Genomic DNA, 12,287 nt, shown 5'->3' with positions numbered 1-12,287 from the left:
TTATTACTATTATTACTATTATTAGCAAAGCAGGAGGTGCCCAGCTCACTAGAGCCCATCTCCCCCATCTCCCAGGCCACAGAGGACACAGGAGCTGCTCTTTGCTGGGAAGAAATCCAGGAAGGGGTCTGCCAGGCCAACCAGGACACAGTGGCAGCCAGGAGGAGTGAGTGCTCTCCCCACGTGGGTACTGCTGGAGGCTGGGGGACAAGAAGGGGCTGATGTGAGCCCCTCTGCTCCTGCAGTGGCTCTGGGCATAGCAGCCATCAACCAGGCCATCAAGGAAGGGAAGGCATCCCAGACACTGAGGGTGCTGTGCAACCCTGACGTGGCCCTGCGTGGGGTGGTGAACGCCTGTGCTGACGCCTACCAGGAGCAGCTGGCGGCTCTGATGGCCACCAAGAGACCAGCAGGTAAAAAACCCTGGGGGCTGCAAGACCTCCCCCACCCTGGGAGCCTGGGGTGGCCCCTGGCCAGAGTGTTCAGGGGGAGCAGCTCTCTGCAGCAGCTCCCATCCGTCCTGGCATGCAGGGAGCACGAAGCCATGCTGGGTCCGGCACAGGCTGCTGGATGGTGCCGAGTTCTACCTGAACCTGCAGACCTTGGAGGGCAGCTGGCAGTGCCCACGCCATGGCAGCTTCAACAGCACACACCTGAGCAGGGAGGAGATGCAGGTATGGGCTGGGTGGGTGTGGTGGTGTTTGCAGGGGTCTTAGGATGAGGGAAGAGACGAGGATCTGACTCATGTTTCAGGAAGGCTTGATTTATTATTTTATGATATATATTATACTAAAACTATACAAAAGAATAGAAGAAAGGATTTCATCAGAAGGCTAGCTAAGAATAGAAAAAGAATGATAACAAAGGCTTGAGACTGAGACAGTCCAGACAGCTGGACTCTGATGTGCCATTAATTAGAAACAACCACATGAGACCAATCACAGATGCACCTGTTGCATTCCACAGCAGCAGATAACCATTGTTTACATTTTGTTCTTGAGGCCTCTCAGCTTCTCAGGAGGAAAAATCCTAAGGAAAGGATTTTTCAGAAAGTATCCTGGCTACAGGTGGGCACCGCTGGCACTGAGCTGGTGCTGCCTCGTGTCCTTGCAGTCTGTCATCACCCGAGTGACACTGGCCCACGAGCGGGAGTGCCTGTGGGCATCCAGGGTGGCCCTGGTGGTGAAGCTGCAGGCGCGGCTCCGCGGGTTCCTCGTTCGCCGGCAGCTCGCGGCGCGGCGGCACGTCCTGCAGGAGCAGAGGCCAGCTGCCATCAGGATCCAGGTGACACAGCCAGCGCCTGTCCCTGCTCTGAGCACGGCCACGCAAACCAAGGGCAGCTCCTTGCAGCACCTCGCAGCTCTGGGAGGGGCCAGCGCTTGCTGCTCTGTAGTTCTACTGCCAGGACCCCTGAGGTGCTGCAGAGAGCAGTGAGGGGCTTGTTTCTCTCACAGTAGCTGCTGCTTTCCTCTTTCCCCATGCTGTGTTATTCTCTTTCTTCATGTGCTCCCTGAAAAACCAATGGAGTCACAGTGACCTCACTCAAGTCTCTCTACCTGGTGTAGAGAGGGGCCAGCACTCACTGCTCTGTAGTTTTACTGCCAGGACCCCTGAGGTGCTGCAGAGAGCAGTGAGGGGCTTGTTTCTCTCACAGTAGCTGCTGCTTTCCTCTTTCCCCATGCTGTGTTATTCTCTTTCTTCATGTGCTCCCTGAAAAACCAATGGAGTCACAATGACCTCACCCAGGTGTCTTCTTGTGCCCAGGCTTGCTGGAGGGGGTACAGGCAGCGCAGAGCTTACCTGGACAGGCTGCACTACCTGAAATCCAACACAGAGGCTGCAATCAAGGTTTGGAAGATTCTTTCTTCAGCCTTTGTTCTCGCATTGGGCATTGTCACCTATTTGTTCAGCTTGTGAGGGTGGCATCTACCCCTGCCCAGCGCAGAGGAGCCAGGGGGGATTGTGACAGCTGGGCCAAGGCAGTGTGTGAGTGGACAGGGGAGAAAAAAAATCATAGAATTGTTACCATGGGTTCACTGAGGCTGGAAAAGACCTTGAAGATCACTGAGTCCATCTCAGCTCTGCCAAGGCCACCACAAACCATGTTCCCAAGTGTCACATCCCTATGGGTGTTAAACCCCTCCCAGGATGGTGAACCCACCACTTTGCTGGGCAGCCTGTGCCAATGCCTGACCACCCTTTCCATGAAGAAATTTTCCTTAATATCCAACCTAAACCTCCCCTGGAAGTCCTCATGATCCAGAATCCAAATGTTTGCACATCTCTCCCAGATCCAGGCAGCTGTGAGGATGTGGCAGGCACAGAGGAAGTACCAGGAGAGGCTGCGCTACTTCAGGCAGAATGTAAGGGATGGGATGGGATGATGGGATGGGATGGGCTGGGAGTCAAACAGCTCCTGGGACTGTGTTGGTGGGGATGTAGGGGGATAATCTGGAGTGGTTGGATCCCTGTCCCTGAGTGCTCACAGTTCAGCTGGAAGAACTGATTCATCCTGGCAGGGGGACAGATGAGAAGGAATAGGTACCTGGTGGGTCTGGAAGCCAAACTCTCAGGTTTTGTGAAGTGTGAGGAGAGCAAAACCACTCCAGTTCCATCAAAAAACAACAATGACTTCAAGATGCCCATTAAAAGGGGAAGGAATTTTTGGGGGAGAAAAGGGGAGGGTGTCAGCTGTGGGAAGTGAAGTTGCAGCCCTGGAGTTGCTGCAGCTTCTGATATACAGTGAGTGGAGGGGAATGACCACTGAGCAGGGCAGAATCCCAAAATCTCTCCTGTTTTGTAGAGACCCTCATCCCAGGCCTTACTACATTCCTGGCAGTGGGACCAGGCAGCAATGTGCTTGCCCAGCACTCCTTCACTCCCCATGTGTGTTAGGGACACAATGGAAAAGTATCTCCCACCCCCTTGTTTGTCTTGGCAGATTAAAGCTGTAATTAAAATCCAGGCTTTTGTGCGAGCCAACAAGGCCCGTGGGGATTACAGGATGCTGGGTAAGTGCGTGCCTGCTCCTTGCTGCTCTGAAGTGTCATGGCTAATTGGGAAGGGGACTCTGCCTCTCCCCTTGCTGGCCCTGCACAGTGGGGAAGCAGTTATGAGCAGGCTGCTGGTGGCCCCTTGGCAAGGACAGGAGTGACAGAGCCTTGGTGGTCCTTGGTCATCAGCCCTGGCGCTGCCCCTCTGCCCCCAAAGCTTCCTGGAGGCTGTTGCACAGTGTGGCTGTGTGCTGTCCCATGTCCTGGTGCTGCAAGAAGAGGCTTTTTGGGGAGGAGGCTGGACTGTCTGAGTGACTGCTGAGGGTCTGTGGTGGGGGAAATTATTCGTGGCCTTACTGTACATTGCTGCAGTCCACACCAAGAGTCCACCCCTGGGCATCGTCCGGCGCTTCATCCACCTGCTGGAGCAGAGCCAGCACGACTTCTGGGAGGAGTCAGAGGTGCTGAGGCTGCAGGAGGAGGTGGTGAAGAGGATCCGTGCCAGCCGGCAGCTGGAGAGCGATCTGGACCTCATGGACATCAAGATTGGGCTGCTGGTCAAGAACAGGATCACTCTGCAGGTAGAGAGAGAGGGGGAGGACTTGGCTGCCTCAAGCCATCCCGCCCTCCATGGCATTGCAGCTTGGGCTTGTCTCTGCTTCACTTTTTAAGCAGTTGGAGGGGTTGGGGAGCACTAGGGTGTTGTCATCTTATTGCCAAAGTTCTACACCTTCGTGGTGATTTCTCATGGGCAGCTCCTTGAAGCACTGACTCCTTCCTCACATCAACCAACAAACTCCAACTCCCTTCTCTACCAGCCAACCCACTCTATTACAGCACTCTTCTTCTTACTGGACACAGCTGTGGCCTATTAAGGGCAGGCCTGTTCCTAATCTTTGGTGATTGGTACAGCTGCAACTCCTCAGGTCTCAGAATCTCTGCTGCTCACAGTGACTCTGAGATGTGTACAAGTCTCTTTTCCCAGCCTGGTAGTCAAAGAAGGAGTCAGGATTCTTTTGTTCTTGTTCTCAAGGTCGTTTATTATTTCTTATCTATAAAATTCTTTCTCTGACCCACTGAGGTCCATTCAGCAGGTCAGACAGAGGCACACTGGCCACCCTCGGGGTGGTGTTATTTTTTATACTAAAAACTACATGTACATTATTTACAATAACTTCCCAATACCTATCACCTGTGTTAGACAGTGAGTTTCTACCTTAAACCAATCTGAAAGTGCCACCATCACAGCAGCAGATGGAGGCCAAGAAGAAGGAGAAAGACTGGACACACCCAGATCCCTTCATCTTGCCTCCTGAACCCGCATTCTAAAAACCCCAAAAATCTATTTTTCACCCTGTGATAAACAAACTATCATTCTACTTAAACTCTCTTGACTTGTAATTCTTCATCTAAGGTTGGTATTTTTTTCCATGGGTCAAGATCAAAGGCACAGGGGTCTGGGGCTCTGTGCCAAGGTCTCTGAGCCCCCTGGCAGGGTCTCAGCCATCCAGGGCAGTCAGACGAATTTCCTGGGTTCTGACACTCAGGGATGAGATTGCTTTCTGCACTATTCTCTTACATTCTGTCCCTCCACATTAGGGTGCCTCTGGCTCTCCCAGAAGCTGCTCAGAATGGCAGAGCCTTAGGCAGACCCCAGTGCTTCTCTGCCACCACAGGAGGTGGTGTCCCACTGCAAGAAGCTGACCAAGAAGAACAAGGAGCAGCTCTCAGAGATGATGTCCATGGACAAGCAGAAGGGGCTCAAGACGCTCAGCAAGGAGAAGAGGCAGAAGCTGGAGGCCTATCAACACCTCTTCTACCTGCTGCAGGTGGGGCTGGGGTGTGGTGGTATTCACAGGGGTCTTAGGATGAGGGAAGAGATGAGAATGTTGACTCTATGTTTCAGAAGGCTTGATTTATTATTTTATGATATATATATTATATTAAAACTATACTAAAAGACTAGAAGAAAGATTTCATCAGAAGGCTAGCTAAGAATAGAGAAAGAATGATAACAAAGGCTTGTGCCTGAGACAGTCCAGACAGCTGGACTATGATTGGCCATTAATTAGAAACAACCACATGAGACCAATCACAGATGCACCTGTTGCATTCCACAGCAGCAGATAATCATTGTTTACATTTTGTTCCTGAGGCCTCTCAGCTTCTCAGGAGAAAAAATCCTAAGGAAAGGATTTCTCAGAAAATATCCTGGCTGCACTGGGGGGCTCTGCTGTGTCCCCCACAGTTGGGGGGGCAGTGCAGGGACCTGGCCCTTGGCTACCCCACCTGGGCTAGCTTGGTGTCCCTCCTCCCTGCAGACACAGCCAGTGTACTTGGCCAGGCTGATCTTCCAGATGCCCCAGAACAAATCTACCAAATTCATGGAGTCAGTGATCTTTACTCTTTACAACTACGCTTCCAGCCCACGGGAGGCTTATCTGCTGCTGCAGCTCTTCAAAGTGGCACTGCAGGAGGAGATCAGGTGGGTGTCCTGCCCAGGGAAAGGCAGGAGGAGATGAGGTGGGTGTCCTGCCCAGGGCAAGGCAGGAGGAGATCAGGAGGTGGGTGTCCTGCCCAGGGCAAGGCAGGAGGAGATGAGGTGGGTGTCCTGCCCAGGGAAAGGCAGGAGGAGATCAGGAGGTGGGTGTCCTGCCCAGGGAAAGGCTGAACTGCATCAGCTTGGATGCTGTTATTTCTGCTGCCTCCTGCTTGGAGCACACACAAACACTGCTCCATTCCCTCATCCCATCTGCCCCATCTCTGTCCCCAGGTCCAAGGTGGACCATGTTCATGACATCCTGACGGGCAATGCCACGGTGATCCGGCTGCTGGTCGGCTTCTACCGCAACATGCCTGGGCAGAGCGCCCTGAGGCACATCCTGGCTGGCCCCGTGCAGGAGGTGCTGCAGGACAGGACCCTCAGCATCAACACAGACCCTGTGGACATCTACAAGGCTTGGATCAACCAGACTGAGTCACAGAGTGGGCACAGAAGGTCAGAGCCTGGGGAAGAAGGCTGGGCTGGGCCACAGGGTGGTGGGCATTGAGATGGTGATGGGGTCCTGTGCTCCCTTCACAGCAAGCTGCCCTATGAGGTGAGCCCTGAGCAGGCTCTCAGCCACCCCGAGGTCCAAAGGAGGCTGGACATTTCTATCCGCAATCTCCTGGCAGTAACAGACAAGTTTGTCTCTGCCATCACCTCTTCTGTGGACAAGATCCCGTGAGTATCCCCATGGTTTCTGTGCCCACCCCAGGAGTGCTCTTGGCTCTAACTTGTCTCCAGCAAGGCCTTAGAAAGGAGTTTGGATTGTGGGGGGGCTTCCTGGCCCCTTTGCTGCTGCAGGACTGAGTTACTGCACTGCCAGCAAGGGGAACCCCAAATACCAGCAGCACCTCATGAGCTGGCTTGTTTTTCTGCTCTGTTTCTGGGCAGTTTACTGCTGGCATTGAGATGCATGCCAGCTTTGTGGTCATCTCAGAGGATGAAGGCCTCCTCCAGAAATGCCTGGGTTGGCAGCAGCGTGGGAGGAAGGAGCTGAGGGGTGCTGCAGCTGCCAGTCCTGCCTGTGGGCTTCTCCATCACCCCAAGGCGGGGGTTTGCTGCTCCTTGGATGATGGGTCATAGGACTGGGTCATCAGGGTGGACTGACATGCTGATGGTCCTCTCCCTACCTCTCCTCAGCTATGGGATGCGCTACATGGCCAAAATCCTGAGGATGTCCTTGGTTGAGAAATTCCCCAAGGCCCCAGCAGAGGAGGTTGATAAGGTACCGTGGGGCTGGGGCACCTGCACGGTTTGGTGGGGTTCAGCTGTGTCTGTACATGAAGGACCACCAAAGGTCCTCTTGACTTAAAAACACCTCCAAGTCAACATTTTCCTTGAGCCACTAAGGAAATGCCAAGGGTGGGCTTTTCCCCTGCACTGCCATCTCTTCCAGGAGGGTCCTACCTTGCAGAGCAAGGATGAAACATCCTTCCCTGCTGAGGAGTCCCCTCCTTGGGCCCTAACCCAAATGCTCCCCAGCCTGTCTCACGTCCTAGATCGTGGGGAACCTGCTCTACTACCGCTTCATGAACCCAGCAGTGGTGGCCCCCGATGGCTTTGACATCGTGGACATGTCGGCCGGGGTGGCCCTGCGCCCCGAGCAGCGCCGCAGCCTGGGCGCCATCGCCAAGGTGCTGCAGCACGCCGCCGCCCACAAGGCCTTCCAGGGGGACAGTGCCCACCTCTGCGGGCTCAACCAGTACCTGGAGCACACCCACAGCAAGTTCAGGTGATGGTGATGGGGTGGGAGGATGGCTAGGAGCCCATGGAAGGGGTTTGGGGCTGAGCAAAGGGGTCTGTCCCTGCAGGAGGTTCATCTCTGCTGCCTGCTGCGTCCCTGAGCCTGAGGAGAGGTTTGACATGGATGAGTACTCAGAGATGGTGGCAGTGGCCAAACCAGTCATCTACATCACTGTGGGGGAGCTCATCAACACGCACAAGGTCAGGGCATAAAGCTCATGGCAAGCTCTGTTTCCTCTGCTCCCACCCCCTGGGCTTTCTGCTGAGTTTCCTCCCATTCTTCTGTATTCCACCCTCGGCACAACTTCCCTCTTCCTGACCCTTTTTTTCCCTTCTAAGCAAGGAAATAACCTAGATTCTGCAGGTTTGTCCTTTTGCAAACCTCATATCTTCTCCATCCCCTCTTGGGTGTGAAGGGTGGCCCTCCCTCACTCTCCATTTGCATCCCCCTTGCCACTGATTCATCCCTTGCACTGTCCAGCTCCTGCTCGAGCACCAGGACTCCATCACATCACATCCCAGTGACCCCCTGCACGAGCTCCTGGAGGATCTTGATGAGCTTCCTACAGTCCAGTCCCTGCTTGGTAGGTTGGATTCTGGGACCTGGTGGGAGGAGGGTTGACATGGACGCACTTTCCTTGCACAAAGCTTGAGCTGGATTGCTTTGGGCATGGGAAGCCAGCCCTCTAGAGCCCAACACAGCTAGCAGGGCTGTCTGTGCCCTCACAGGGGAGAGTGTTGCCAGCCTGGGAGACAGCAGTGCTGAGCAGCTCTCCCAGCTCAGCAGAACAGAGATCTCCCTCACCCTCACCAACAAGCTGGTGCCAGTGGCCAGCAGTGAGGAGAGTGACACCAGGAGCCTGCTGCTGAGGTGAGCATGGGCTCTGGGGGCATCAGGAGGGTACTGGGGCTGTTGGAAGGGTACTGGGGGCTGGGATGCTTAAGGAGGGCAAGAAACCCTTGGGAGGCAACTGAATATTGGGTGGAGGGTGATGGTCTGGAGCAGATGTCTGACATCTCCCTCTGGTCTCTAGCACCAAGCAGATGCTGGTGGATTTGATCCAGTGCCAAGCAGGAGATTCCCTCCCAGACATCCTGTGGACACCAGCCTCGGAGCATGAGGTGGGATGTGTGAGGCTGCTGCTAGGGATGAACTGAAAAACTTGGTGGGCAATGGGTGAAAAAGTTCTTAGCAAAAAGCTGCCCTGCTCCTCCCAGAGGTTTGGCCACTGCTCTTGTGATCCAGCAGTGCCTGGACTCTGGTTTTCAGAAAAATCACCTGTTCTGGGTCACATCAAAGTGTGGGTGAAGGAGTTCTATAGTAAATTCAAGGTGACTCTTGTGGCAGGGAGAAGTGATTAATCTGACTCCATGATATCAGAAGGCTAATTAATTACTTTATTATACTATATTATTCAATACTATATTACACTACATCTAAGCTGAAACTGCACAAAATCTTGTGACTGTCTGCTGACCGACTGTCAGGACACAGTTTGCAGAGATTGGTCAAGGAAACAAAACACCATCACTTTGGGTAAACAGTCTCCATATTGCATTCCACTTTGGCACAACACAGGCGCAGCAAACGAGATAAGAATTGTTTTGATCATTCTTTGCTTCTCTCAGGTTCAGAGAATGTGAATCCCACAGAGTTCGGTTGTTCCATCTCTGTATCCCATTCCAGCTGTGTTCCAGGCTGACCCCTTCTCATCCCTAGGAAGCTGCCCATGAGCGCCTCGTGTGCCAGCGAGCTCTGTGGGATGCCCAGCCCTCTGCCCAGCAGCTGAAGCGCCACCCCTCCCTGGCTGCCAACAGCCAGCTCTCCATGGAGGAGAAGAAGCGCAAGGTCATCCGCAACCTGCGGCGCTTGGAGAGCCTGGGGCTGGTGCACTCTGCCAACCACTACCAGGAGCTCATTGATGAGCTGGCCAAGGTGTGCTGGGGGATGCTGAGCTGGGGATCACCCCTAAAACCCCCAGAGGTCCTGCTCTGGTAAAGCTCCTCATGACAAACGTTGTTTTTCTGGCGCTGTTGTTTCCTGCAGGACATCCGGAACCAGCGGCGGCACCGGCAGCAGCGCCGCAGGGAGCTCCTGAAGCTGAGGCAGACCCTGGAGGGCCTCGATGCCAAGACTCTGTTTTATGAGGAGCAAATTGATTATTACAACCAGTACATCAAGACCTGCCTTGACAACCTGGCAGCCAGCAACAAGTGCGGCTCTTTACCAAAAATCAGTAATATTAAAAAAACCCTGTTACTTGTTTTCATTGCTCTCTGGTTGTTGTCAGTCCTGGAGATGCTGGGAATCCAAGGGGTCACAGATGGCCACATGTGGTCCCTTCTCTTGCAGGGGCAGTGGGAAGAGCAAGAAGCTGCCATCTCTGCACTACACAGCAGCCCAGCTGTGGGAGAAGGGGGTGCTGCTGGAGATCCAGGACCTGCCACCCAGCCAGTGAGTGACCCTGCCCCAGGGGAGGAGCTCCTGCTTGGGGTTATTCAGTGCAGGGCCAGGAGTTGGACTTAATGCACTCAGTGACCCTTGTGGGTCCCTTCTGATTCAGGATATTCCATGATTCTATGAAAACTTGGGCAGGTAGAGGAAAATAACTGAGGAGGAGGATGCACGTGGGCCACTGTTGTCCTGCCGTGTGGGACAAGTTGTTTTGTGTAGGAGAATGCAGGAAAGTTGGGATTTGCAGTGGGGTTTGGGCTGTGGGTCTGGTCGGGCTGCTGTGCTGAGGGGGTGCACTGGGTGGGTGACCTGGTCCTGGCTGTGTTAAAGCTTTTGGTATCGAGTGACTCTGTCTCCTCAGGCTCAAGAACGTGGTTTTTGACATCATCCCCTGTGAGGAATCGGGCAGGTTCCAGGTGAAAGCCAAATTCATGGGGATCGACATGGAGCACTTCCAGCTGCACTACCAGGTGGGGAGCTTGTCCTGCTGGGGCTCCCAGAGGTGGGGGCACCCAGGGTATGTGGGGCTGGCTGCTGTCCCCACACCTGCAGCTCTTGTGGGGACTTGGAGCCCATGTGGAGCCCTGCCTTGAGCTGTGCAGCCCCCACTGCAAACCTCTCAGTGTCTCTGTGCTCGAGATGACCCTGAGGTGTTAGAAAATCTCTTTTTCCCAATCCTGAGATCAAAAAAGGAGTCAGGGTTCTTTGGCTGTGGCTTTCAAGGTTGTTTATTCTCTGTTATCTCTAACATTCTTTTTCTGACCTGCTGAGGTGTGTCCAGCAGGTCAGTCCATGGCACACTGACTGCCCCAGAGGTGGTGTTATTTTTTATACTTAAAACTACATGTACATGCTAAAAAATCAGGGGCTAGGGTTTATTGAGGCATGCCATTAAGGAGGGGGGGAGCTCTCTTTCTTTAGCTTAAAAGGCTAATGCTGCTTCATAGCTTCTTAATGATTAGGATGATATTGGAGAGGATCAGCTTTCAAAGTTGTGAGTGGGGTGGATTCTTACTACAATTGGTATGAAGCTGTGGTTGGCTCACAATAATTTCCCAATCATTTACAATAACATCCCAATACCTGTCACCTATGTTAGACAGTGAATTTCTACCCTAAACCAATCCAAAAGTGCCACCATCACTCAGAAGATGGAGGCCAAGAAGAAGAAAGAAGAAGGACAAGGCACGCCCAAATCCCTCCATCTTGGCTTCTGAACCCCCATTCTAAAAACCACAAAGTTTTACTTTTGCACCCTGTGACAAACTAACTATCATTCTTCCTAAACTCTCATGACTTGTAAATCTTCATAAAGTTGGTAATTTTCTCCATGAGTTAAAATCAAAGGCACAGGGGTCTTTGTGCCAAGGTCTCTGAGCCCCCTGGCAGGGGCTGGAGCCCTCCAGGGCAGCCAGAGGAGTTTCCTGGGTTCTGACACAAACCCAGCTCCCTGTGCCCGGGCTGGGCACCCAGGAGGGCTTCCCTGGCTGGGCACAGTGGCAGTGACAGCCCCCTCTCCACAGGACCTGCTGCAGCTGCAGTACGAGGGTGTAGCCGTCATGAAGATGTTCCATAAGGCCAAGGTCAATGTCAACCTGCTCATCTTCCTCCTCAACAAGAAGTTCTTCAAGAAGTGACAGGGTCAGGGGTGGGGCTGGAGGGAAGGGGGGCAATGGGAACCTGCCAAAGAGAGCTCAGGGTTGGTGGTCCCAGGGCAGGGGAGCTGCTGCTGGCCATGGAGCTTTCCTGCATGGATGCAGAGTGCCTGACTGGGGAACACAGGGCCCAGCCCCAGCCCTGGGCACCCCGAGCTTGGTACTGAACCAGTGCCCAACCTCCCTGCAGGAGGATGCAGCTGCCAAAGCTTTTGCAGCACGTGTTGCTTTTAAAATCTATTTTATCTGGGTGTTTTGGCTGTTTAATTCCTGTGTTGCCAACAGCCAGCTGCCCATTCTGTATTTCTGGACACTACACAGCTTTTACTGATATAATAAAGGTATCTTATTTATCAATATATCTAATCTATCTAACTATCTATCTATCAATCATCTCTATATCTCTATATCTCTATATCTATATATCTCTATATCTATATATCTCTATATATCTATATATCTATATAGATATATTTATATATATCTATCCATATCTATATGTATGTATATATTTCTTCCTCACACTAAGGCTCAGGAAATGCCAGAATCAGTTTTTATATGGAGGGCTAGTGAGAGGCCAGAACAGAGAGGCAATAACTGCTTGTGAAGACACCTGTGAGCTCTTCTCTAGTACATTGAGGCGCAATAGAAAAATTGTAATTTTATGCAGAGGTTTACACACGTGAAGTGTTGGTTTGTAAAATGCTGTATGTCTCCCTCCCTGCTCAGTAACTGCCATGGGACCTTGGGGCAGCTCAGGGCTACCTGATCTATTGACATCCAAGCTCTGTCTTGTCTTTGGAAAGTGATGCTTGTTTGTGAGGTTTTATGTGTTTTTTCTTTCCTTCCTCTCCTAGAAATGCCTCAAACTGTGCTTGTTCTATCCCCATCCATGC

The 12,287-nt window shown here is 52.7% G+C and overlaps 1 protein-coding gene across 1 annotated transcript in view; it reads left to right on the top strand.

Moving 5' to 3' along the window:
* The window catches only part of IQGAP3 (IQ motif containing GTPase activating protein 3), an 18,255-nt gene extending 5,974 nt beyond the window's left edge, over window positions 1–12,281 (top strand). Inside the window, exons 15-37 of the mRNA XM_031063989.1 lie at window positions 76–166; window positions 246–413; window positions 532–674; window positions 1,114–1,284; window positions 1,765–1,848; window positions 2,292–2,363; window positions 2,942–3,011; window positions 3,366–3,574; window positions 4,670–4,822; window positions 5,315–5,478; window positions 5,767–5,991; window positions 6,076–6,216; window positions 6,679–6,763; window positions 7,038–7,270; window positions 7,350–7,482; window positions 7,763–7,865; window positions 8,011–8,152; window positions 8,316–8,403; window positions 9,002–9,217; window positions 9,329–9,495; window positions 9,635–9,736; window positions 10,098–10,206; window positions 11,260–12,281. Coding sequence (XP_030919849.1) covers window positions 76–166; window positions 246–413; window positions 532–674; window positions 1,114–1,284; window positions 1,765–1,848; window positions 2,292–2,363; window positions 2,942–3,011; window positions 3,366–3,574; window positions 4,670–4,822; window positions 5,315–5,478; window positions 5,767–5,991; window positions 6,076–6,216; window positions 6,679–6,763; window positions 7,038–7,270; window positions 7,350–7,482; window positions 7,763–7,865; window positions 8,011–8,152; window positions 8,316–8,403; window positions 9,002–9,217; window positions 9,329–9,495; window positions 9,635–9,736; window positions 10,098–10,206; window positions 11,260–11,373 — 3,183 coding nt within the window. The 3' untranslated portion in view covers window positions 11,374–12,281. The remainder of the gene's footprint in view (window positions 1–75; window positions 167–245; window positions 414–531; window positions 675–1,113; window positions 1,285–1,764; window positions 1,849–2,291; window positions 2,364–2,941; window positions 3,012–3,365; window positions 3,575–4,669; window positions 4,823–5,314; window positions 5,479–5,766; window positions 5,992–6,075; window positions 6,217–6,678; window positions 6,764–7,037; window positions 7,271–7,349; window positions 7,483–7,762; window positions 7,866–8,010; window positions 8,153–8,315; window positions 8,404–9,001; window positions 9,218–9,328; window positions 9,496–9,634; window positions 9,737–10,097; window positions 10,207–11,259) is intronic.
* The last annotated feature ends 6 nt before the right edge of the window (window positions 12,282–12,287 follow it).

This window comes from Geospiza fortis, unplaced genomic scaffold (assembly GCF_000277835.1).
Source record: "Geospiza fortis unplaced genomic scaffold, GeoFor_1.0 scaffold387, whole genome shotgun sequence".
In the NCBI taxonomy this organism is placed as follows: Eukaryota; Metazoa; Chordata; class Aves; order Passeriformes; family Thraupidae; genus Geospiza; species Geospiza fortis.
The sequence above is the reverse complement of the archived record's forward strand: the minus strand, read 5'-3'. Positions and strand labels throughout refer to the sequence as shown.